The sequence below is a fragment of the Muscardinus avellanarius genome (genome assembly GCF_963383645.1).
Source record: "Muscardinus avellanarius genome assembly, chromosome: 10".
NCBI lineage: Eukaryota > Metazoa > Chordata > Mammalia > Rodentia > Gliridae > Muscardinus > Muscardinus avellanarius.
In genome coordinates this window covers 45,751,279-45,778,515 of record NC_137796.1, presented here as the reverse complement: position 1 = coordinate 45,778,515, position 27,237 = coordinate 45,751,279, and the positions used below count along the sequence as shown (strand labels likewise).

Here is a 27,237-nt window from a genome sequence, read left to right as displayed (position 1 = left end):
CAGACCTGGGGCATCTTGGGATTCAGGAGTCAAGGGGCGGATGCACAAGCCCACCCACAGCCTCAGTCTCTCTCCTTCCTAAACCCCAGGTGGCTGCAGCCTCTATGTCCCCACTGGATCCAAGAGGACCTAGGGAAGGAAGCCTGAAGCCTAGAGGGGGCTGTTCCAGCACTTTCCTCTGTAGGCCAGTGACTTTTACCTCTTCTTGGGGAGAAGCCAGGATGCTTCTGGGTAAACAGAGTAGACTGAACAAATACATAGCTTCCTTCCAAGATTCTATTATAATGACAGCAAAGAATAAAACAGAGGGCCATAGTAACAAATAGAACTGGAGGGGGAGAGACGTGGATGACAGATTTCAACACATTTTTGGAACACGGAAAGTGGATGGAGGGTGGGGACAGATTATACTGGATGGATGGGACATGCTAGCTGAGTCTGCAGGGCCTTGCACAGAATGTTGCCCCACGGAATCTAGGGAGGCATGGGACTGAGAAGTACCTGGGAAGGCAGATGGCAGGAAGGAGGGGTGAACTTGAAAATCTAGTAGCCAGGCAACTTTCCTAACCACCCCCTCCCCCCACAAGGCTGGATATGGAAGATTTACCCCTTAGCAAGCTGCAGAGGACTTGGGGACTTGAGGGCGGTAGGAGAAGAGAACCCTGAAATAAAAGGATTAATTGGGAACCATCAGATGGAATGGTCAGAGCCCTAGGCTCCCTCCCCATCCCGCATGTACTCGGGGTCTTTCCCAGAGCTGGAGATTTTAAGTCTCTCTGTTGTTCAGTTGTACTCCACTAAATTTCTAGGTTGACATCCTAGCACTCAGAACCCTTGAATATGACTATTTAGAAGACAGGGTCTTTTTTTTTTTTGGTGGTACTGGGGGTGGAACCCAGAAGATTTCTACCTCTGGGCTATACTCCCAGACCTATCTTATATTTTTTATTTGGAAACAGGGTCTCACTAAGTTGCTGAGAGCCTCACTAAGTAGCTGAGGCTGGCTTTGAACTTGTGCAATCCTCCTGTCTCGGCCTCCCAAGCGCAGGGATTACAAGCATGCGCCACCACGCCCGGCTGATGACAGGGTCTTTAAAGAGGTGATTACGTTAAAATCAGGCTGTTACTGTGGGCCCTAATTCAACATGAAAGACACACACAAAGGGAGACCACATGAAGACACGAGGAGGAGATGGCACCTACAAACCAAAGAGAAACCTCAGAAGAGACCAGCCCGGGACACCTTGACACCTGTAGCCTCTAGCCTCTAGGACTGTGTGAAAATAAATTTATGTTGCTTAAGCCTCCTAAACTGTGGTACTTTGTTATGATAGCCATAGAAAACTAATACACTCTCCTTTGGAACTGTAGCAAGATGGCTAACCCCTCAAACAAACCCCGAGTTAAAGCCCTGCCTCCCTACTTCACATCAAACCATCAGGTGTTTAGTGGACCACTTTCAGCTATGAATGGGTCACTAAGCATCAACAAGCATTCAAGAGCAGCCTCCAACACCAGAGAGATCAAAAGAAGCAAAGAAAAAAGATGACCTCAGAGGAAACAGAAATAATTCACGGAGTAGAGACAAAACATAACTGGAAAAGGCTTAGAGATAAACTATTAGGGAGCTGGTTTAATAGTTCAATGGTACATCTTTACAGTGAGTATCATAAAGTTGCTGAAATGGGTATATGATGTGGAAAGAAGTCCAGCCTGTAGCATCGAATGGAACACTCACAATCACAATGTACAAAGTGTGACTATGTTTATACAAGTGACGTGTATATAAATAAGCAGGTTCTGGCAGAAGACGGCACACTTGAAATGTGTGTGTGTTGTGAATATCTTCTAAATGGACCCACACATGTGCCAGATGCAAAATCTATATGGACTTCTTGACCTCCAAGGTTGCCTAGGTGCCTATGGACCCACAGAGTCATTCCTAGTTGGCCTGGAGATCCAGGAACTCACTTATCTGCCTGAGAAGGCTAAAATGAGGCCAGAAACACTACAGCTGCCCAAGGAGTGCTTACTGGGTAAGTGGATGGGATGGATGGATGGATGGATGGATGGATGGATAGATAGATGGATGGATGTTGAATAGATGGATGGATAAATGATGGGAGGAAGAAGGAGCAGCAGCTGCTGGTCATAATCATAGGATCATGCAGGCAGTTGGATGACATCCAGGGCCAGCCAGCCCAGCAAGGATATGAAGGTCACCCTGAGCTCTGAGTTTTCTTCCTACTGAAGATCTGCACACCTCCATGGGTCTTATAACCTTCTGCCTGAGGAGACATAGATGCACTGAAAAGAAGTTTAATCTGTTGAGTTGCCAAGGCAACCAGAAACATGCTGGATGCAGAGCTGACAGTCTCAGGGAAGTCCTGTCTTCTATTTGTGAAATCACAGCCCATCAGATCTCCCTGGAGGCCTGATCCTATCAGTTCAGACACTGGCCCTCTGCCTCTGCGTTTTCCTTCCCTGATCTCATCCGTGTGTGTGTGTGTGTGTGTGTGTGTGTGTGTGTGTGTGTGTGTGTGTGTTACTGGGGATGGAACCCAGGGAAATTCTACCTTCAAGTTATACCCCCAGCCCTACTTTGTTATTTGGAAACAGGGTCTCACTAAGCTTCCGAGACCTTCACTAAATTACTGAAGCTGACTTTTTTTTTTTTTTTTTTTTTTTTGGTGGTACTGGGGTTCCTGGAAGCCCTTCTTCCTCCGGGCTACACTCCCAGACCTATTTTATATTTTTGAAACAGGGTCTCTTACGCCAGCACGGCTGGCTTCGAACCTGCGAGATCCTCCTGTCTCCGCCTCCCAAGCGCGGGGATTACAAGCGTGCGCCACCACGCCCGGCTAAATGTAACATACTATTTTTTTTTGTGTGTGTGTGTGGTACTGGGGTTCCTGGAAGCCATTCTACCTCCGGGCTACACTCCCAGACCTATTTTATATATTTTTTATTTGGAAACAGGGTCTCTTAAACCAGAAAGGCTGGCCCCAAACCAGCGCAATCCTCCTGTCTCTGCCTCCCAAGCGCGGGAATTACAAGTGTGCGCCACCACGCCCGGCCTGAAGCTGACTTTGAACCTGTGATTCTCTTGTCTCAGCCTCACAAGGACCGAGATTACAAGTCTGTGATTACCATGCCTGGCTCCTGATTCATCTTCCAGGAAAAACTGTTGTAACCATCTAAGAGCCCAAAGTTACCCATATATGGATCCAAACTCCAGCAGGGGCTGAGATCATACCAGGGACAGCAGGACGAGGTCGAGAATGCTACACCTGAGTGCACTGGGAGCTTTAGGAGGAACACCAAATCAACCTATTTGAGGGCAGTGCTGGAGCTCTTCACTGGAGAAGGGGACAGCTCAGAAGGCAACAGGGAAAACATAAACAGAGCAGGACAAGCTTCCTAGAGAAGTCATCTGGAGAGGAAGGAAAGTGGGAGACATCACAGTGACCTTGGTGTTGGGGCCAGGTCTTTGGAGAAAAGATTGGACTGGATCCCCCAGGATGGGCTGGAAAAGGGACCCTTGGAGCAACTGCTCTGTGGTCCCCAGGCTGCACTGTCTTCCCATGGAGCAGGAGCCCTTTGGGCCTGAGCCTCAGAAATAACTGTGCCACAGCTGGGCAAGAGTCAGAGGACTTGGCACAGTGCGGGGCAGGCCCTGGACTTGAGGAACCTTGGCCAGGGCAGGATGGGGAAGGACGGCAGCAGAGCAGGTGGCCTGGCCAGAGGAGAAGGCAAGGAGGAAAGGCTAGAAGCTAGAAGAACACAAAGCCCGGGCTTTGTCATCTGATGCCCAAGAGGTATTTACCTGAAGGCCTTGATGGCTCCAATAAAGAATCTTCCAGCTGTCAGCTCTGCTTGGGCATTTCCTAAAGACCAGTGTGGTAGTACACACATGTAATCCCTGAATTTGGGAAGTTGAGACAGGAGGACTGAAGGTTCACGAAACAGTAAGACCCTCTGCAACTTAGACTCTTGTTTCAAAATAAAAAATGAGTCTCGGGGTACAGCTCAGAGGTAGAATGCCCCTGGGTTTAAGCTCCAGTACAAAAAAAAAAAGTCGCTGCAGGGATTCAGAGTAGAAATCAAAATCAAGAAGAAAAACGCCAGCCCCGCAGCCGAGGGCGTAGCAGCGGCGCCATATTGCTACCGGCGGCAGCAGCAGCGAATTCAGCGAGGCCAGTACAGCTACATCTGCGTACTCAAGAACAGTGAGTCAAACTGCGGGCCACAGAGGAGAAATCCCAGTACTGTCCTCCCTGGGACCTGACCCAGTGGGGGAGGGGCGGTGGCAGAGATATCACACCATAGGAGAACGTACAACCTGGCACCCCCCACAGTCTAAAGCAGCCTCTATCGACTCTCTGGGTCGGAGACTCTGTGATACAACCCAGTAAAGGAGTAGTGGGGTCTGAGATACTACTAACTCGAGATCCAGAACACCTTAAGTGAAGTCATAGTGACCCAAGGGAAGAACCCAGAGAAGGCACAAACTTCCGAAATCATGGGAAAGAGGAATAATACTGGAGCAATGAATGCCCACAACCCCACAACATCAGAACCCGATAAAACAGAAAATCAGAGATTTCTAGAAGATCAAATCAGGAAAATAACTGTAGAAATAATAGAGGTGCTTCGAAAAGAACTCAGAGAGAGCCAAAAAGAGATAAAGGATGCAATTAATGAAGTAAAGGCCTCAATTCAAAGCACAAACAACCAATTAGACCACATGGAGAGCAGAATCTCGCTCTTAGAAGATGATCATTACAAAAATGAACGCATAGTTTCTAATCTAGGAAAATATATCCGACAGCAGGAATCTGATATAGAAGAAATATGGGCCCATTTTAAGAGAGCTAACCTAAGAATAATTGGAATAGAGGAGGGAAAAGAAAGTGAAACCAAAGGGATCAACAATCTCTTCAAGGAAGTAATAGCAGAAAATTTTCCAAACATAGAGCAAGAGGTTGATACACAGGTCCAGGAAACTTATAGAACTCCCTTTAGACAGGATTGGAGAAGAGGATCCCCACGCCACATAATTGTCAAAATGACCACTGTGGAAGCCAAGCAGAGAATCTTAAAGGCAACAAAAACAAAGGGCCAAGTGACATTCAGAGGCAAACCAATTAGAATCACTCCAGACTTCCCAAACCAAGTTATGAGAGCCAGAAGGGCTTGGAGTAACATATTCCCAATTCTGAAAGAAAACAACTTCCAGCCAAAAATTTCCTACCCAGCAAAACTTTCTATCAAATTAGATGGAGAAATAAGAAGCTTCCATGACAAACAGAAACTGAAGGAATTTATGTCTTCAAAACCAGCACTAGAGAAAATACTCAAAGAGATTAACTACAAAGAAGAAATAGGTAACACACACCAGAACCAGAGAAACAAGATTTTCCACCCAACAGACAACTAAGATTGGTTATCTGTGGAGATTCATTATTTATGTTAGTCTTTTACCTATCTCTAAAGGATATTGTTTGCCTTTATTGTTGTTAATTTTTAGGATTTCTAGTTGGAATATTAATATACCTTCAGATATAACAATTGGAAATATTTTATCCCATTCTATTAGTAACTGTTAACTCTGTTTACATTGTCTTTGGATATACAATATTTTTTTTTATTTTTTAGGGAGTTTGTATACTCCTCTGTTGCCTGTGCCATTGAAATCATATCCAAGAAATCACTGCCAATTTCAATGTTGTGAGGTTTAATGACCCAGATTTTCTCCTAAAAGTTTATAGTCTTAAGATTTATATTTAGGTCTATTATCTATTTTGAGTTAATATTTGTATATGGGATTAGGTAAGGGTCCAATTTTATTCTTTTCCATGTAATTATTATTTTTTAACAATATTTAGTTAAAAGATTAATATTTCCATCACCAAATGTTTGTGGAAACCTTGTCAAAAATAACTTGACAATATATGGAAGAATTTAGCTCTAGGCTTTTATTTAACTCCAATGGTTTATATATCTGCCTTTAGAATAGTACTACACTGTTTCAATTATTGTAGCTTTATATGGTTTGAGGTCGGAAAATATATATCTTCTAGCTTTGTTCTTTTTCAAGATCGTTTTGGGTACCTAGAGTCCATATTCCATATTAGGATAGATTTTTTTCTGAAAAATAAATATATAAATATATGATAGTTTCACCTAAAAAATAGAAAAAAAATATTCTCTGGTAAGAAAGAAAGCAAAAAGAAATATTGAAATATTATCTTTAAGTCATCAAAAGCTTGGTATCAGACAAATGAAACTGTTATGTGAGATTATCATTTTTAATTTAGATAAATTGCCATAATACTAGATGCCAACTACTAAGCCAAGCATGGGAGGGAGGGATAGGGAGAGAATGGGGTGGGGATTGGGTTGGGGGCTGACTGGGAAAAGTGTGCATGTATGTCTACAAAAGTATGTATCCTACTATGATGTATGAATACAGTGCACCAATAAAAAATATATATATATATATAAAAAAAAAAAAAAAAAAAAAGTCTAAATAAAGTCTCCCAAAACTAGGATGTTTCGAATTCTAAAGTGCCTTTACAAGAAAATCCTGTTAAAATGTAGACGGTAAGAATTCAGAGACCTTGGCCCAGGCTGAGAGTCTGCACATTTAGGGAGCTCAAGTACTGCTGACCTTGCTGGTCTACAGAGGATGCTTAAAGCAATATGATTCTGAGGTAAAGGCTCCCTATAGAAACGCAGACTCTGGGTCACACCATACTCCCATCAGCCTGCATTTGAACAGGCTGTCCTAGTGCTCTGTGGTTATGCTCAAGTTTGAGAACACCTATTCTTATTTTATTTATTTATTTATTTGCCATACTGGGGATGGAATTCAGGAGCATTCGACCTCCAAGCTATACCCCCATACCTATTTTTTTATTCTTTATTTTGAAACAGGGTCTCACTAAGTTGCAAAGGGCCTCACTAAGTAGCTGAGGCTGGCTGCAAACCCAGATCCTCCTGTCTCAGCCTCCCAAATGCTGGGATTATAAGCGTGCACCACCACGCCCAGCATGAGAACATCTATTCTGAATTGACAGTTTTCAAGCTTGTTTGCCCAGTGTGCCTAGGTACTTTGAAATTTCTGATGCCTGGTCCCTCATCTGGAAATGGGTCTGGGCAGGGCCTTGACAGTAGGGTTTTTAACATCTCAACAGGTGATTCTAATAAGCCATTGCATCCTCAAAAGGTTGAGAACATCTGTTCTAACCAGTGCCTGCCCTTCCTGGTGCTGGGGAACGGAAGCCACAGGATTCAGGCTGCTCTTGCCACCCACCTGCATTCCTCAGCCAGGCTCTACTGGGGATTCTGCAGCTCAAAACGCCAACCCCAACCTCCCCAGCTGATAACAATTCAGAATGCTTGGATCCTGCTTGCTAGCTATAGGCTCAGAGGAGGAATGAAGGCCTCAGAGAAGAAAAGGGAGGTGGGCAGCTTCCTGGCCAGCTCAACTACTCAGGTCAGAGTGCCTCAAAGACTGCCAAGGCAGAGCCAGTCTCATCGTCGGGTCCCCAGCTATGGTGCCCTTCAGGGGCAACCAATCCTCATCCCTCCACTAAGAGATTACAGAGATGGGAAAAGGTGGCATCTCCCAGATCCCTGTTGTTGGGAGAGCAGCAAGCAGTTGATGGACCTTCACCTGCACCCACCCCTCTGAACTACAATGTTCTTAAAAAGATGGAGGGCCAGCTGGGCATGGTGGCGCATGCTTGTAATCCCAGCATTCGGAAGGCAGAGGATCAGTTTGCAGACATTTAAAAAAAAAAAAGACTAAAAAATAGGGCTCGGGGTGTAGCTGGGAGGAACAATGCCCCTGGGTTCCATCCCCAGTCCCGCAAAAAAAAAAAAAAAAAAAAAAAAGGTGGAGGTCCTGTGCCAGGCGAGGCCAGGCCCAGTGCAGGCTTTTGGGCTTCATCCTGATATGTTCCGATGCTATCCAGAAGGTGAGGCCCACATAGGTTGGCTGGTCTCCACCCCACCATTTAAGAAGGAACCACAAAGTGAGCCCTGGGACTATGAGTTTTAATAGCATGCTCCTGTAAATGGGGATGGACAGATGGTAAATCGGGAGAAAAATACAGAGAAGCGGAGTGGGAGGGCAGAGGACAACCAGGGCAGGTGCTGATCAGGGTCCTGGCACTCGAGCTTGGGGTGGGCGTACTGAGCCTCCCCTCCAGTTCATTGGCTCAGGACTTCTCACATTCAGAATAAGATGTTTCTATCATTAGGCTCCTGTAGGACAGTTTACCGTTGCAAATGTTTAAGGCCTGAAATTAGAGCCCTGTGAATTGTGTTACTTTGACATCTGGTTAAACCAGGGAGGACCTCAAATGGCTTAACCTTCCCTACTGCTCCCCGGATGCTCTCATAGACAAAAACTCTCCTTATCAAGGGACCAGGCCAAGTACCTGCTCATTCTTCACCTACTGTGGAATTACTCAAACAAACCAGTGACATTCTCCAGCAGAAGCCCAGGGTCACCTCACCCTCTTCATACTACAAAGCCTGCCTCCCAAAGACCCTGCTTGTTAACATGTTTCCAATGCAACACCGTGTGATGCAGTGTTCTCCTCCCAGGTCGTGGGCATATGTGATTGATAAACTGCTGACATCTTATATGTTTAGCGTTCAATGTTCACCATCCCCATAACCACAGGGTGAGAATCTCCTTGCTAGTTAATTCTAAAAGAAATCATGCTGATCCTTCCTAGACTTTTCCAGAAAAGTAGAGAAGGAAGGGGAAGCACTTCCCAACTTCTTCTAAGACCTGTATTTACCAATAGCAAAGCCAGATAGAATCAGTACAAGAAAAATCTACTGACAATTATCCCTTGAAAACCCTACAACACAGCCCTTGCAAACTGAAAATCTAGCAACATATAAAAACAACTACACACCATGACCAAGTGGAATTTACCCCAAGAGTTCAAGATTGATGTGTTAATACACCAAACTGGTGGAATAAAGGGTAAAACCAGCCGGGTGTGGTGGCACACGCTTGTAATCCCTGCGCTTGGGAGGCAGAGACAGGAGGCTCACGCAGGTTCGAAGCCAGCCTTGCTGGCTTAAGAGACCCTGTTTCCAAATAAAAATATAAAATAGGTTTGGGAGTGTAGCTCGGAGGTAGAAGGGTTTCCAGGAACCCCAGTACCACAAAAAAAAAAGGGTAAAACCATATAGTTATCCCAATAGATGCAGAACAAGTATTTAATTTTTTCCCCCAAAACTAGGAATAGAACTTCCTCAAACTCATAAAGGTCAATAATTCCACAGCTACCCTTGTACTTACTGATGAGAGATTGAATGCTTTCCCCTAAGACTGGGAATAGGGCAAAGATGTTTCTTCTCACTACTTCTATTTCGTACTGTGCTAAAGTTTCTAGCCAACTCAATAAGGCAAGAGAAAATTTTAAAAGTGCATTTGTGCTGGAAATAAAGAAGTAAAAGTCTATGTGCAGAAAACATGAACCTGTATTTAGAAAGTACTAAAGAATTTAATGAAAAAAGCCTGAAAATAACTACCAGAATTAATCAGTGTTGTTACAAAGCCCAAATATGAAAATTAATTGTATGTTTATAAACTAAAAATGAGCAATCCAGAAACAAAATTAAGAAAACAATTTCATTCACTATTACATCAAAAAGAAAATAAACACTTAGAAATAAATTTAACAAAAGAAAGGTAAAAAATATATACTGAAAGCTACAACATATCTCTAAGAGGAATTAAGACAATCTAAATAAGCAAAGAGACATTTCATATTCATGGATTAAAAGATTCAGTATTGTTAAGAGGAAAATTCTCCCCAAGTTTACTATTGGTTTCAATGAGATTTCCAGTAGATTTCTTGTTGGCCAAAACTAACAAGCTGATCCAAAATGTATGTGGCTATAAAAAAAAGACTCATAAGAGCCAAAGTAATCTTGAAAAAAGAAAACAAAGCTGAAGGACTCATGCTCCTGATTTCATTGGTATTAGTATTATTTGTAATGCTGGAGATGGAACCCAGGGGCATTCTACCTCTGAGCTACACCTCCAGACCAATTTTACTCTTTAATTGGAAATAGGGTCTTGCTATATTTCTGAGGCTGGCTTTACCTGTGATCCTCCTGTCTCAGCCTCCCAAGTACTGGGATTACAGGCATGCCATTGATTTCACAACTTTTGATGATAAATCTATGATAATAAAGACACTGTACTATTAGCATAAAGACAAACATATAGATTAATGAAATAGAACTGAAACCCCAAAAATAAACGCTTGCATTTTTGACTAATTTATTTTCAATTAAGAAATAAACTATAGAGTGGAAGAGTCTTTAGCAAGTGGTGCTCAGACAATGAGATATCTACATCCAAAAAGATGAAGCCAAACCATTACTTCACACAACACACATGCAAAATGTAACTCAAAATGCATCAATCAATGTAGAGCAAAACCTCTAAGACTTTAAGAAGAAAATGTAAGAGAAAAATTTTAACCTTACATTAGGCAAAGATTGCTTAGTTAGAATACCAAAAACACATGACCCCTAAATTTTTTTGATGAATGTAGTTCTTCAAATTTAAAAACATCTGCAGTTCAAAAGACACCACTAAGAAGATGAAAGGAAGCTGCCTTGGTGGCACACACTTGTAATTTCAGTACTCGGGAGGCTGAGACCAGAGGATCGCAGATTCTCAGCCAGCCTCAGCTACTTAGTGAGGTCCTCCGCAACTCAGAGAGACCTTCTTTCAAAGTAAAGAATTAAAATAGGGCTGGGGTTGTCGCTAGAAGATAGAATGCCCCCAGGTTCCATTCCCAGTACGAGAGAGGGAGGGAGGGAGGGAGGGAGGGAGGGAGGGAGGGAGGGAGGGAGGGAGAGAGAGAGAGAGAGAGATAAGTCACAGATGGAAGAAATTATTTGCAAACCTAATAATACTTGTGTGTAGAAAATGAAGGATTACAACTCAATAAAAAACTCTTTTAAAATGGGCAAAAGATTGAATAGATATTTCACTAAGGAAGATATTTAGATGGCTAATAAGCATAAGAAAATATGCTCAATATCAGTCATTAGAGAAAGGCAAATTAAAACCAAAATGAGATACCACTTCACACCCACTAGAATGGCTATAATTAAAAAGACAGATAATAGCAAGTGTGTATGAGAATGTGGAGAAATTGGAACCCTCTACATTGTGAGCAGGAACATAAAATGATGCAGTCGTTTTAGCCAACAGTTTGGCAATTTGTTTTAAATTTAACATAAATTTACTCTACAACCTAGCAATTCTACTCCTAAGTATCTACCCAAGAGAAATGAAAACATATGTTCACACACAGACTTAACATGTGAATGTTCATAGCAGCACTTTCACAGTAGACAGAAAGTATAAACGATCCAAATAGTCATCAATTGGTGAACAGATGAATAAAATTCCATGTAATGGCATACTCTTTGGCATCAAAAAGAAACAAAACTTCAGACATGAGCTGCAATATAATGAATCTCAAAAACATTACACTAAAGTGAAAGGAGCCAGACGCAAAAGATCACACAGTATATGACTACACTGATGAGAAATGTCAGAAAAGGCAAATCTGTAGAGACGGAACAGAGAGTTGTGGTTCCCTGGGCGAGTGGTGGGAATGGCAGAGAGACTGCAAATGGGCATGGGAGATTGGGGGCCATGGAAACATCCTAAAATTGGACTGTGGTGATGACTGCACAGCTCTGTAGATTACAAAAGAACAGTGTAGTACACATGTAAAATAGGTGAAATTTTTGGTATATAAATTGTACAATCAGCTCTCTGTATCTGTGAGTTTTGCATTCTTGGATTCAAACAATCTCAGATTGAAAGTAGTTGTGGAAAAACATTCATCTTTAGTGAATATGCACAGATTTTTTTTCTTGTAATTATTCCCTAAATAATACAGCATAACCACTGTATTGTACATAGAGCTTACAGTGTGTTAGGTGTTACAAGTAATTTAGACATGAGTTAAAGTATAACAGGAGGATGTGTATAGGTTGTATGTAACTACTACATGGTCTTATGTATGGGGCTTGAGCATTCTGGTGGGGAAGGGTGTTCTGGAACCAGTCCTGAGGTATATATACCTGAAGCCCACTGGGAAAATCCTTGTTGAACATGTACACAGCCTCAAATTTAATCACTAGCACCAAAAGAGGGTGGTGGTGGTATGAGGAGTGGGGTTGCTCTCCTAGCAGGCATCCCTCAGAGCTCATTGTCTCCCTCCAGTCCCTTTCCTTTTCATTTCTGGCTCCCACAGTTTCTTGTTCCTTTGGAAGGTTTCTGTTTTTGTTTTGCAGTACTGGAGATGAGTCAATGAGCATTCTACCACTGAGCTACACCCCCAGCCCTACCCAGGCTGGCCTCCAACCTGTAATCCTGCTTCAGCCTCCCCAGAAGCTGGGATTACAGACGTGAGCCACCACATCCCACCATCTGGAGTTTTCAAGAAATTTTAGGTTCTCTTTACCCAGAGGTGGTGGGTCCATCAGCTCACCTGCCCCAGTGCTGGGCCTGGCCACACTGCTGGTGTTTGACTTCACATGATTCTAGGCATCACAGGACAGCTCCTGTGAGGAGGAAGGCTGTCTTTTGAGTGAGGCATATAGGAGAAATCAGAAACAACTCTGGTGTGTGGAGGTCTTGGCCTGAGCATGAAGACTGGCTTCCTTCCTCCTCTCTCTAGTGGACAGGACCGGTCAGGTGGTTTGATGTGTCCTCCAAAGTCCATGTGTGGGAAACTTAATCCTCAAATCATATGTTGATGGTATCTGGAGTCAGGGCCTTCGGGGGTTGTTAGGGATGGGCGGGGTCATGAAGCTTTCTTGGCAAGGCCTGTGGCTTCCATGGCAGAGATGTGAACTGACACACTGTCCTGTCTCTTCCATATGATGCCCCCACATTGCTATGGTCAGCAAGAAGGCCCTTGCCAGACCATGTTCTTGGACTTCCCAGACTCCAGAATGTAGGAAATGAGTTTCTTTTTTTCACAAATCACCTGGTCTCAGAAAACATCCAAGGCAGGCCATGGCCCTTCCTCTCCCTTCATCTGACCAGTGGGAAGTCCACTAGCACACTCTCAGACTCACTATGGGTCCTTGAGTGGAAGGAGGAGACAGTGCTGGTCCTCACCCTGAGGACAGGGCTGGATGGCTGAAGGGAGGAGCAACTACAGCACTGGAATTCCATCACCTTATTCAGTGGGAACTCCACTAGGACAGGAACATTTCAGCAAATATCTCTACAATAAACAAGTAAAAGTGCAGAATTCCCCCAGCAGTAGGACCCCCTCATCTCTGTGGTCTTTCTGCCCTTGTTGACCGTCCTCCCCACTCCCCAGGGGAAGGACGAAACCCAAGCACACTTCGCAAGCCCTGTATATTGTACATGCTTGATGAGCAGACTTGATTTAAGCCAGGAAAATCCTTTAATTACTGCCACTGCTTCTGGATGGGTTCTGGGAAGAAACTAATTCAAGCAGTGTTCACTCGCCCTGAAATATTATGAATGTAATTTCATTATTCGGTCTGTCCGGGTCATAGGCAGGAGGTTATGATAACCATTTTTGCTGAGCTCCTGATGGAATGGCAATTCCTCACTCCCTACTATGGCTGCCAAGACACAGACAGTTCATCCTGTGGTCCCCAAGTCACTTGCCCCTGCCTGGGCCACGACTGTGCGTGTCCTCTGCCGGCTCACGGCAGGTGGAAATTTCAGGATACATTTAGAGCAGCCAGCCTCCACTTCAGCATGGGGTATTTCCTCCATGAGCCGAGGGCTGTGGCTACTACACGCTGCAGGCTGTAGTAATACCAAGGTGAGTATACACACACATGCATATTCAGGATCACAATGGGAGCCCAGCACCTTCACCAGCATGCTCATTTATGCAAAAGAACATGCTCGCGAATGCAGAAATGAAGCACCCCACATACATCAGTGGGGCAGTACCTGCAGGCTCCTTAGGCTGGCCCTCTAGGGCCCTGCGTCAGAGAGTGGAATGTGCCTGACCCTGACTAGCTGTCAGAGTCACCAATAAGACTGCACACATCTTTGGGATCCAGAGACTTGGGTTTTAAATCAACCACTGCTACTTCCTGGCTGTGTGACCCTGGTAAGTGACTTCACCTCTGTGCTTCATTTTTGTCACCTGTACATAGGTGGGTGCTGGGGCTCCAGTGTGGGATTATCTGTAAGGCACATGAAGCACAGTGCGTGGGACACAGTAGGTGCCCAGCACTCAACACCATCATCGTTGCTCACATTCCACCCCAGGTGCCAGCTTCCTAAAGGCTTAGCAGCACTCTTGTTCCACTCGCAGCCCCAGGGACATCACCTCTTGAGTGGAAGCAGCAGAGAGAATATGTCAAGTTTCCCTCTTGGGCCAGGCCAAGCCCCTCTCCAAGGGGACCCTTGAGAGGTAGGACTGTCGCAGACCTCACTCTGCCAGAGAAGGGAGGCCAGAGTAGCTGTCCCTGCGCACCCATCACTGTGAGAAACAGGCAGCCCAGCAGAGCCCTTCCCCATACCCACCCTGCCCACGGCGCCCACGCCTATCTCTGCACTTCTAGGAGGCTCACTCTCGTGGGAGCCCAGAGGGACTCTTCCCTCCTAAAGGCAGTAGGCCCATACAGGAGGGTCACGACTGCCTGTGAATGACTGCATAATGGCAGGCTTGTTTGCGTGCATCCCAGACCCCACCCGCAGCCCTTGCCTCCCTCACATCTGCTGACCAGTCATCTCCCCGGCCCCCCGAGCCCCACCTGACCCGAGTGGCAGACAGGTATCTGCCAGAGCTCCCAGCTGCTGGACCAACAGGGGCATGAAGGGACACTGAGGCCACTGTTGGGCAGTAGGCACTTGGAGACACTGTTGACCAGCTTCTTGGGGCTTAAGGGGAGTCCTGCAGGGCAGGATGGCAAGTCCCCTGCCCACCAGGACCAGGGGGTCCCCATCTACCTCTGTCTGGGCAGAGAGAGCAGGGTGGATCTCAGGAGCTGGAGGGGTAGGTCAGCCCAGGGAGGCCCAGGATATGGCACAGACCCTCTCCTCCTAGCCCACGCAGCCAGTAGGAGGTGAGTATGAGCTACCGTTTAACTCTGAAGAACACTCTGTGAGAGCTGTAGCTTAGAACTCATGAGGTCCACGTGTAGGTGTGACAGTCTTAGCTTCTTTGATAAAATCAAAATAAAAAGCAGAAGGGAAGCCAGGTGTGGTGGCTCACACCTCTAATCCCAGAACTTGGAAGGCTGAGACAGGAGGATTACAGGTTTGAGGCCAGCCTCAGCAACTCTGGGAGACCCTGTTTCAAAATAAAAAATACAATAGGACTGGAGGTGTAGCTCAGAGGTAGCACACCCCTGGATTCCATCCCCAGCACCACAAGAAACAAGGAACAAAGCAGAAGGGAAGATGTGGCCACCCTGGGCCCTCATTCCTGCAGAGGCTGGACTGAGCAGAGTGGCCCTGCATCCGGGGACAGCTCGGGCACCTCCCCTCCCCCATCCCCCACACTCTGCACCTTTGGCTCTGCCCTGCTTCCTCTGCTGGTCCCACTGATGCCCCTCTCATCCTTGCTCTCTGTCTCCCTGAAGGCCAGCCTAGACTCTGAGGGCAAAGGTCAAGTAAACTCACTCAAGTGGTGTAGCCTATGGGATGGGCGGTGGAGATCACCAGACCCTCTGGCCTTGGGGACAATAAGCAGAGCATGGTGGGGTACTTGAACAGGGACAACCACTGTACTGGGGTCTTCAAGTCTCCCAGTAGGTCTGAAATATGCTTCAACCAGAGCTGGGCGTGGTGGCACACACTTGTAATCCCAGCATTTAGGAGGCTGAGACAAGAGGATCCCAGTTTAAGGACAGCCTCAGCTACTTAGTGAGGCCCTTTGCAACTCAGTGAGCCCCTGTTTCAAAATAAAGAATAAAAAATAGGGCTGGGAGTGTAGCTCGGAGGTAGAATGCCCCTGGGTTCCACCCCCAGTAACACACACACACACACACACACACACACACACACACACGTCCACGCGCTCCAACCAAGCCTCAGGACAAAACAAAAGGCACACCTCAACTTTCATTTTGGACTGCAGACCACAAAAATGGAGAGAAGCCCCCAGGTGCCACCCTGGCCCCTCTATCAGGAGCCAGCTGTTTGCAGGGCCTCTTGAGCAGCAGCTGTGGGGACAAACAATCTGAGGAAAGATCAGCATATCCCCAACAAATAAAAATGTAAAATAGAGAATCTCCCGTGGAACTCTGCTATGACTGAAGTTAAAACATCAGAGCCCCAAATCCAGGAAAATAAGCTTTATAATGAAAACATCAGCAGGTACGCAATGGTGAGCTTTGGGCTTAAATGGGATCTCTCTGGCGGCTCCTGGCTTCCTACAAATATTGTGAGACTGAGACCTGCGTTGACCCTGAAGGCACATGATAGTTGTCAGCAGGAATGCAAGGGCTGCATTACCCGCACCATGGGCAGCTGTCCCCAGGGCACCAGGCCCTGGTGCACACCGGCCCTCCCTGGCAGGCCCACCCCAGCCTAGATGTGCATCAGCTTCCAGTCAGCTGTCTTCCAGTGCTTCTGTTGTCATAACTACCACCATGACCTTTTCCAGGGTTTCAACAACCAAGAATCACCAGAGGCCACGGAGGACGACAGCAACTGCAGCCGTAGCAACAGCCTGTCCTTGGGGCGGTGACTGGCTCTCGGCCACTTTCCCTCTGCCCGTGTTGGGAACAGGGGCTCTGGGATGTCGGGAAGGCTGGCATGGGTTGGGACCCCACGGGGCCTGCCCCATACTGGCAGAGAGTGAGTGCCCTGCTTCTATTCACTGCGTGCCCTTTGCCCCGAGACTCAACCCAGGAGGCTGAGGGAGTGGGGGAGGGGAGCCCAGGTTGCTGGGGCCACCCCTGGGGCTCCCTCAGAGCCTCGGGTCTCCCCCGCCCATGGGGATGCCCAGACAGGGGTGAGAACAGAGTGGCTGGCCTTGGCAGGGCCACAGCATTCCAGACCAGGTGTCATTCTGGGGCACTCATGCGCAGATCCTGACTCCTGTCTCTTCCTCCCCAAGTTCCTCCAGTTTATTCTGGGCCAGGCAGAGTGGGAAAGGGGCCACACGGCACCTGCGAGAGCGGCTCTGCGCTGTGGCTCAGGGCGCAGGGGAACACAGCCTGATTCATCTCCTGAAGGGGCTTCGGGAACAATGGCCTGCTGTGGAGGCTCAACTTGAAACCTGGGCTACCTGGGTGGGTATCAGACAGCCAGCCCTGCTCAGCCCATGCCCAGGGCCAGACACAATTGGAGACCCAGTTTCCGAGCTGCTGTAATTTCAGAAGGCATCATTGTTGTGAGCTTTATTAAGTAAAGCAGCAGAGGAGCCTTGGGGCCTGGGATCAGGTACTTGGGCCATTGCTGAATCTGCTGGGTGTCTGCAAGAAACGTCCCTTGAGAAAATGGTAGAAAAATGTGGGGAAATAAAAGAAATAGAGACCTTGACATTAACTAGCAGCAACAGGCAAGGGAGAGAGAGTGGGCCAAGCAGGGGCTCTGGAATCAGCCAGATCTGGGTTTGAACCCTGACTGGGCCACTTCAGGACTTTGAGCAACTGAGTTAACCTGTCTGAGTTGAGCGTATCGACCTCATAGGATAGCACAGGGCAGAGAACACGGGAAGACAGCAATCAGGACAGTGTGAGGCTCTTGACAGGCAAGAACCACTACTTTGTGTCCCACACACTAGAGCTCAATTACATTGTCTTATTTTAGAAAGGCTCATCCTACATGTGTGCGGAGCTCTGAGGCTTTCAAAGCCATTTTTGTCCATTAATTCATTAAATCTACACAGTGATCTTGCCTATTTTTACCATCGTATTGTAGTTCCTTTAAAACGTAAGTATCACTCTTATTTGATATGATTTGTCCCAATTTTCTGTTCTGTTCTCTTTTCTCAATTCTCCACCCCCTAGGAACTTTTAGCATTACAATTCTGGGACCATTTTCTATTAATATCAATTTTCAGATTATGGCAATATGATGTCTGTTTCCTAATTTAATTAGGTGATTCCTGTTATTAGTTTCTACATGCTCATTATTTTTCATTTAGCATATTTTACTGCAACAAAGAAAAGTGAGGCTCCAGCTAGAGACCCCGAGGGTATCATCTATAGGAAGAAGTGAATATTCCCTCTACCTGCAGCAGGGCAGAGGGACCCAGAAAACCGGGGCTACAGTGAGGATGTAAATGCTGGGGAGCTCCAGGCTAGGGCTGCTAAAAGGTATGGTCCAGGCTCAGGGGAGACAGGGTGGAGACAGATCAACTCCCACTGCAGAGACAGGGCCTGCGATGGGTGCCTCTGAGGTCAAGGCCTCCAAGGAGGGTGGTAGTGACCCCACACACACAGCAGAACCCCATGATAGCTCCAAAGCCTGCACCACTAGGATCCACTCAAACCACTGACTGGGCCTAGGGTGTCTAGACTTGAAAGCTGCATGTCCTGACCTGCCTCCTCTGGCCCCTGTTGGCTGATCACCACGCGGGGGCTCCATGTCAGTCCCTCCATCAGTACTGGTCTCTGCAAAGCTGCAGGGACATCCTTCACACTGCAGTCTAAATTGGCATCAACCACAGTGTGACATCTGCCAAATGTGTGCCTTTGGCCATGGATGCCCCCTAGTCTCCTCCCCATTCCCTCCAATTGTCCATCCTGAGCCTATCAGCTCCTTTCCCTCTGCTGACACGTCATGGCTGGGTTGACCCAGAAAGGAACCCCACAGGGACACTCTGGAGTCTGTAGGTAAAAGGAGGGAAAGCACCTTCACAAGCGTTCCCACACACAGCCTGGATTGGGAGAGCCATGCATTATGTGATGAGGAGGGACACTCCAGGAGAACTGAAAACCCAGTGGTGGTTTTCCCCAGAGTGAAACTATCTCTGCTGTGGCCCCAGAAAGGCGAGACGAGGTGAGGTAAGGAAGGGTGAGGTAGCCTGGTGAGCTTTGGGAGGCATCAGCAAGAGAGCCCGGAGACGCTGCCGGTGCATTGTTTAGAAACACTGGGTTCCGAGAGTCCCAGCCCTGCTGATTTTGAGATGATATATTGCCAGCTACTTAACAGGATGGATCACTGCAATTACATGTCACTTCTGATATTCACAGTCACAACAAGGATGTGTCAGCCTTGCAAGGTTTGTAGGAAATATATACGATGCTCCACAAACCGTTAGAAAACCGTTTCAGGAAACAGACTCAAGAGGATTCCAATAAAACTCACCTGCCTGGGGAAAGGAGCGGTTCCATGGAAACCAGAGGGGCTGGCTCCCGGCCAGAGGGGGCGTGCGTGGCTTACACAGGCCAGAGAAGGCAGAAGGGGCAGCTACTGCCTTCGGTTTCCTCTGTCCCCTCGCTTGGGTGAGCTATTGAGAGTTTTTCAGCAGTCGGCCCTGTGGTATGGCGCAAGGCCACCCAGGGCTCTTGGCCTGGAAGTGTAGTCTTGGAGCCTCAGGGCAACAGACCTGGACAAAGGGAGTCACTGTAGGAGTCAGACAAACCTCTTGACATTAAAGTGTGGCCCTTGGCACTGTATAGGTAGAAATATGGGACCCAGAGCAAGGGCCAGACTTTTTTGGCCAATACAGCGCTGTCTCCAAGGAATGGAACAAGAGCCCTGGAGCCTGTCAGAGACATGGACACTGAGACTCTGGCTCTGTAGATTTCTAGCTGTGAGAAAGATACTCAGCAGTTTGTGCTCCGAGCCACCCCTGCTCCCCGGAGTTCTCAAGCCCACCATGCTGTGTCCACTAGAGGCCATCACTGTTTGCACACTAGAGAGGAGAGACTGGAAGCCCACAGTTCCCCTCCTCCAGGAAGCCCTTCGAACCCCCAGCTCTCACCTCTCTAGCCAGGGTTCACGGCCTGGTTTCTCCTCTGAATGACTCTTGGGTGAGTTTCATCTCTCCCCCAAGACTCCCTAAGTTAGGACCAGGTCTCTTCCCCAAGCCCCCAGATTGGAACCACTAGGAAAGGGCCCGGATAACTTTCTCCCTCACCCACAGATTGTGAGCTCCTGGGAGCAGATCCCTGCCTAGCCTTCCTCCATCCACTCCCATTCTTTCTCGCACCCCCACCCCCTCGCCCAACCCAGTACAGCTGAACGGCAAGACTGTGGAGGTCTCTGCATAGCTGGCACACACAGGTTTCTGTCGCCTACTGGTGAGTCTGGAAACCCTGGTATGAAGGCTCCATCCCAGGACTAGGAGAGCAGCTTGGGAAGAAGCCTGATTTTCAGCTTGGCATCCAGCCCAACAGGGAGTCTGGGCAACTTCCAGGGCAGGCTCCAGTGTCCTGGCCTAGAAACATGGGGCAGACAAAAGGCTACAAGAGATGCTAGCTCCTCTCTCAAGGCAGGGCTGTCCCGTACCCCTTTCCACCCTGTGTAGCCACAGCACTCAGCCTTTGGGAGTACAAGAGTGAAGGAGAAGGTTCAGATGCAAGAACAGGGCGGGGTGCTCCCTGCTTCTTCTCTGGGTCCCCTGATCTATGGGAATGGAGTCCCTTGGTGAAGGAGTTGTAGGGCAACTCCTCATATCCCACCATGCACCTCAGAACCATAAGCCCTGCAGAATGCAGGCCTGCTGCCTTCCCCCGGGCTGCTCCCCATCTGTCACATCTGCCTTGGTGAATGGCACCCCCAACGCATCTGCCACAGCCAGAAAGCCTGGAGTCCTCCTGAACCAGCACCACGGGCCTCCTACCCAGCCTCCTCCTCCTACCCACCAAGCCACCAATTCTGTATCCATAGGTCTTGTTATCTCCTCTGTCACTCAAAACCCTCCCAAGCTGGTCTTCTTGGGGTTGCCACCCCCAGCCAAATAACACATAGCCACTGGGCCGGGTTTCCTGTTGTCCTACTCCATACCACAGAACCCCCAAAGCTCCCCACTGCCTGGGCAAAGGCTGGCTCCTCTGCCACACACCAAGGGCTGGCTGGGCCTTGAGCCCGGCTGCCTTGAGTCACGGTCACATCCCCAGCCCCTAAGCCATAGGAGTTCTCCATCTGCCTCACTTTCTCCCACCTGCACACCTTTGTCCACACTGTGCCCTCTGTCCAGATCTGCACTGGGCCCAGACCACAGTAATGCTGAGCACCCAAGTACTGGGCAGCAGAATGGTGTGGTCACTGCCAGCTGCCCAAGGCACATCTCAGGACCAAAGCCCAGAAGCTGTTGCCCTTTCGTAAGCTGCTACTCCCCCTCCTCCTCCTTCTTCTTCCTCCTCCCTCCTCCTCTTCTCCTTCTTCTTCCTCCCTCCTCCTCCTCTTCCTCCTTCTTTCTTTTTTTGAGGTACTGGGGATGGAACCCCCCCAGCCCTATTTTTAAATCTTTTTTAAATTTTTGAAATAGGGTTTCACTGAGTTGCGAAGGGCCTCACTAAATAGCTGCGGCTGTCTACGAACCACGATCCTCCTGTCTCAGCCTCCCGAATGCTAGGATTACAAGAACACATCACCACACCCAGCTCTTATGGTTCTTAATCTCCATCCTCAGTAGTTTCATGTCAGATGGTATGACAAAATTGACTTATGAGCGTTTAAAAGTATTAAATGTTAAGTACATGTAAAGTGCTTGTGGCACATGGTGAGGGCCTGAATGCATTTGCAAGGATTAGTATTGCTGTTGCCTCTCTACCTGGCCTGAGCACTCAGCATGCTGTCTGTATACAGAAATCATATATATTAAGACTCATATGGGCTGGGCATGATGGCACACACCTGTAATCTCAGTTATTGGGAGGAAGATATAGGAGGATTGCAGGTTTGAGGACAGCCTCAGCAACTTAGTAAGATCCTTAACAACGTAGCAAGATCCTGTTTTAAGGCAAAAAGTACAAATATCTGGAGATATAACTTAGAGGTAGAGTGCCCCTGGGTTCAATCCTAATAAAAAAAAATGTCCAGCACATGACCTGACACATGGTAAAAAAAAAAAAAACTCCATTGATGTAGGTTATTATTATTGTCCTAGAATGCTTCTGTGCCCTGCAAGGAATCCCTGGGGCAAGGCTATAGACTAAGAAATCATCAAGTCATCAGGGGCTGTCCAGTCCCTCTGTACCAGTGGTCCCTGGGAAGGAACCTTTGCCATGCACCAGGAATGTCCTAACACCAGACCCACAACTTCTCAACTCCAGGAAAGAGCAAAGAGCTCTGAAATCTGGGATTGTTCTACTTTAAAAAATTCACTCTACCCGGGCATGGTGGTGCACACTTGTAATCCCAGCATTCGGGAGGCTGAGACAGGAGGATCGCAGTTTGTGGAAAGCCTCAGCTACTTAGTGAGGCCCTCTGCAACTTAGTGAGACCCTGTTTCAAAATAAAGAACAAAAAATAGGGCTGGGGGTATAGCTCAGAGGTAGAATGCCCAGAGTTCTATCCCCAGACCCGCAAAAAAAAAAATCACTCTGAAAAAGCTGAACGCTAAGAAAAGTAACTGTTTATAGTATATGCAACAGACTCTGAATCAGAGATCATATTTTAATCAATCAACCAATCAATTTACTATTCACTCTGGCTTCATGGGTCACTAACGATGACTCACCTAGCCCCATTAAAACAAAATCCATTCCACTTAAAAAAATGATGATGGAATGATAAAAAGAGAGCACAGCCGTGTGTAACGCCTGATGAATGGACAGATCTAGGAAGAACCATCAGTGGCTCACTGATGTCACAAGAAAGCTGGGCCCACTTGAGCCTCCCGATGGAAGAACACAGAATCACATGTGAATTCTTGCCAAAGAAGGGGGAAATTAAAAAATAAAACAACCAAACATATATTTGATCAATTTACAAGATTTATCTAACATATAGAGAATACAAAGAATAAAGGACGATATGGAACTATATTGAATTGACCCAACTAGCAAAATCCCAACTAGGAAATTCTACACGACCCATGGTCTGGTTTCCCAAAGCAAATAGCAAATGAAAAAATAAAGACACAGAGGAAATCTTATAGATGGAAAAAAGGCTTAAGACTCATCCACCAACTGTAATGCATGGCCTTATCTGGATTCTAGATAATATGAATGAGAAATAAAGATATCTATTTGTGAGGCAATTAGAAAGTTGAATGATGACTGGATATTTGATATTAAAGAATTATTAGATGGTTTAGTGGTGATGTTTTGAAGAGTTCTTATCTTTTGAACTAAAAAGCATATTGAAATATTTATGGCTTAATTGATCTGATACTTGGTATAGGTTTTAAAATCAGACAGAAGGGGAGATATGGATGGGACAGTGGATGGAGCCTTCTTGGCCAGGTTGGGGGTGCTGGGTGATAGACACACGGGGCTCATTATAATATTCGTTCTGATCTACTTCTTTTATTCTAATCATGTTCTCAATTTTAAAAAAAAGTTCACAAAGAAAGGCATCTCATAAAATTGAGTTTTACCGCTAAATACGGCCCACAGAGCCAGCATGCTGGTGTTTCTTATCCTCAGTTCAGGCTTAGGTTCTGAGTCTTTCTCTGGCAGAGGGGTGACTCTTGTCTCCTGGGATAAGAAGTGGAATTCCTGAGGGCAGAAGCCCTGACCTCAGTACTTGGCAATATTGGAAATGGAAAAATAATTGTAATTGAAATAGTAGAATTCTCTGATACACAAGAAAATCTAACCTTAGAACGTAGTTCAGTTAGTGGATAGCTATCCCTGTTTCAAAAAGATTGATTCTAATACAAAAAAGAAAACCTTTAAAATATGGCATGAATTAACAAAGTTGGCAATTCCATAAGATTTAACCTTTTTTTTGTGTGTACTTGGCGATCAAACCCAAGGTCAATCTAATTCTGATCTACAATCCTAGCCCTTTTTATTTTTCAAATTTTGAAACAGGATCTCAATAAGCTACCGAGGGTTTCTCTAAATTTCTGAGGCTGGCCTGGAACTTGCAATTCTCCTTTCTCAGCCTCCTAAGTGCTAAGACAGCACTACTTCTTGCCCATAGATTTCATCTAATGCATGATCCAGATGAGGTAGGCTGGATGGCTCATAGAAAGTTCAGGTGCTATTAACATCTGGTGCTGTTAGCAGTTGCACAGGAGAAATCTGACTGAGGTCATACCTCAAGGGACCATTAAGTAACAAAGAACTTCCATCACCTTCTCGAGATGTTTCCTGGATTTTCTCCTGTCCATCCTCCCTCTCCCACCTATGTGATGCAATAAATGGCAGATCCCAGAGACCTCCATCCTTTTCCAGGAAAATTTATGCCACTGTGTGGAATTTCCTCTGTAGATATGGGGCCCCTGGAGGGCTTTGCTCTTCCCTAGATGGCAGGGCAGCCTCCCAAGTGTGTACCTCTCTTGGACAGAAACTCACAGGAAGAAGAGTTGTCAGGGGACTCTGGGGCCACCCAGCCATGCAACTGGACACATCCACTTTGTAAGCACTGGTTTCCAACAGATAAATGTAATCAAGGTTTATATGCTCAGAGAAGCCAACAGGATGGGATTGTTTCACTTGAAAGATCAGAAGAAAATTGTAACTAATGTTGTGGAAAATTACTTTGATATTGCTTTCTTGGTACCGAATCACAATTAGGCTGCTGTGAGAAGTACAGGGAAAGAATAAATGAATAGTAACAAATCAACACAAACAGCTTGTGTCAGGAGCACTTTGCTCAGGGAAAGTAACGTAAGCATTACTTAAAGTTTTATGACTGTGTTTGATGTGATTTACATAGAATGTCAAGGTTGCCCATCATGTGGCACATGGCGAGGGTGGTCCACCTGCATTTACCAACCAAAGAACACAACTCAAGACCCAAATGTGTTCCTTGCCTGGCTCAGCTGGCTGCAGGGGATGCTCTCCTCGACTTCCTGCCATCCTACAAGCCCTGCCAGCCTAGGGCTCCACACTCCTCCAGGACACTCTCTCCCAGAACTCCCAGCCATCCTGTGGGTCTCACCCACCTGTAATCCACACATCTGTATACCTGGGGAGCAGCGTGGGACAACACTGGCTGGCATGAGGGACAGAGATTCACTGCCTTCAGAAGCTTTGCCAGCTGGCTACAGCACCCCAGGACACATGTCGTGGCCACCAAAGCACAGTCCCACCTGGGAATACAACTGTCCCAGGAGGGGACCACCAAAGTGTCCATGCCCCTTATCCCAGTAAACACTACAGATACACTCAAAGTGTCTCTCCCTGGATCCTCTCACAGAACACAGGACATTAGACACCTGAACCCTCTGTCCTGTGTGTGTCCCCCAACATACCCACCAGGACATGCACCAAGCATGCACGGAGCCCTTTATCCCAAGCAGTGTTTGGGTGCCCTTTTCCCATGTTTGCTTCTGCCACACAGACAACATATGACCATGGGACCAATCCAGTCCACCCTGGTAGCACTGTCCTGTGGGGCCATGCTTCATTGACAGAGTGCCATCCATTATTCCAGGGATTCCAAGAGGCAGCAAAGTGCCCAAGAGAGCCAGACTGCTCATGCACACTTGCCAGACCCCTCTCCACAGCCACTAGCTCTGGGGGTCACATGCTGTGGGAATCAGCACTGGGGCTCGCCACCTTCTTCCAGGCCACCTTCTAGGCATCTCTTACTCATTCTTTGTGACAAATGGCACAACTTGTTGGCTTCCCCACATGGGGTCTCTGGCAGCTGCTGCCAGGCCCAGGCAAGCCCTGGCCTCCTAGCCACTCCTCTTGCCTTCTCGCTTGGTGCCCACAGCCTCCAGTCTGTGCTCAGGGCCTCACATCATGGGTCACCACCCCTGTGTGGAAAAGCAAAACAGTGGAGCTGTGCAGAGAAAGGTGTAGCTCTGCTCTCAGAGCCTGGGCCTGGAAGAACGAAGGGTGGGGCTGAAGAGAGGCCACAGGCCTGGGTGCCCTCCTTCTCACTGGAGAGCAGGTAGTGCCCTGGGACCAAGTACTCCTATCCTATGCCGTGGACCAGAAAACCACCTGCCTAAACTTCTGGCCTCCAGTACCCTTTCATCCTGTTCCAGGTTCACAGCACTGACTGGGTGCACATGCTCTGGGGAGGAGCTGTGCTTCTGCGGAGGCAAGTCTATCTGAGGGTACAAGAGTGAATTCATGTCTTAGAGCACGTGGGCTTTGAGTGGGGGTCCTTTAAGCACCCTCCTTAACAGAGGCCACTGCTGAGACATGCTGGTGCTGGAGCCTGGCAACCCTGCTTCCCTCTTACTGCAAAGCAGAGCAGCCTTTCACCTTAGCCCATCACCCCCAGGTGATGAAGAGATGCCAGGACCATCCTCTTGCTCTCACTCCACAGCCAGCCCACCTGTCCCCAGCAGAGCCCAGCAACTCAGGGTGGATGCCATCCTCCTGTGGTGTGCACAGGCACGGGGGAATGGGAAGTCTTGGCCTCACAAAATTAAGAGGTTCCCTAAGCCATCCTGTCCAAGCCAATGGGGGGCCAGATTCAAGGATCTTCCAGGGCTAGGCAGGGAAACCACATCTTGCTCAGGGGTATGGGCTCAAAGAGACATGTTCAACCTCTGATTTTCCAATGTGGAAGAGTCTTCAAGAGGTGGCAAAATTCTCTTTAAATATCAGTTTCACCAAAGCCAACAACTAGCTGAATAGACAGCTTCACCATCATCCCCAGGAGGGACAGCCTATTGCTATGGCTGCCAGAGTCTAGACCTGGAGGTTAGGGGTCTGCCATCATGATTGACACAGATGCTCACCAGGGGACCTGAACCCCACTTCTGCCTGCTGGGGCCTTTGTCCCCCAACCCCAGCACAGCAGAGCAGCCATGGAGGCCTGTGCTGACATCAGGAATGAATGGAAGGGCTCACCTGGCCCCTGCTGGGGGGCGAGATCTGTGGGGTCCTGCAGGCTGATAAAGAGGAGGAGGCCTGCAGCTCCAAACAGCAGGATGGATGAGAACATGCAGGCCAGCCGCATCGTTCCAGGTCACAGGGTCATCCAGGGCACGCGCTGGGGTCACCTCAGAGGTGTGGGGCGGGTGTTCTTTCTTCATCGTCCACACCAGGCATCCATCAGGCTGAGGTCTACAGAAGAGGGGACAAGGGGTCACTTCTGAGTTGTAGGTACTCACAGTCACTACAGCCACCCAAGTGTAGTCCCCAGGTCCCTCATTCCACCCTGCAGTCTTAGGTACACCC

The 27,237-nt window shown here is 47.4% G+C and overlaps 1 protein-coding gene across 1 annotated transcript in view; it reads right to left on the bottom strand.

Moving 5' to 3' along the window:
* Positions 1 to 27,016, bottom strand: part of CHST8 (carbohydrate sulfotransferase 8) — a gene marked incomplete at both ends in the record, with an annotated part of 73,962 nt that extends 46,946 nt beyond the window's left edge. Inside the window, one exon of the mRNA XM_080704112.1 lies at positions 26,908 to 27,016. Within this exon, the coding sequence (XP_080560238.1) occupies positions 26,908 to 27,016 (109 nt within the window). The remainder of the gene's footprint in view (positions 1 to 26,907) is intronic.
* Between the last annotated feature and the right edge of the window lie 221 nt (positions 27,017 to 27,237).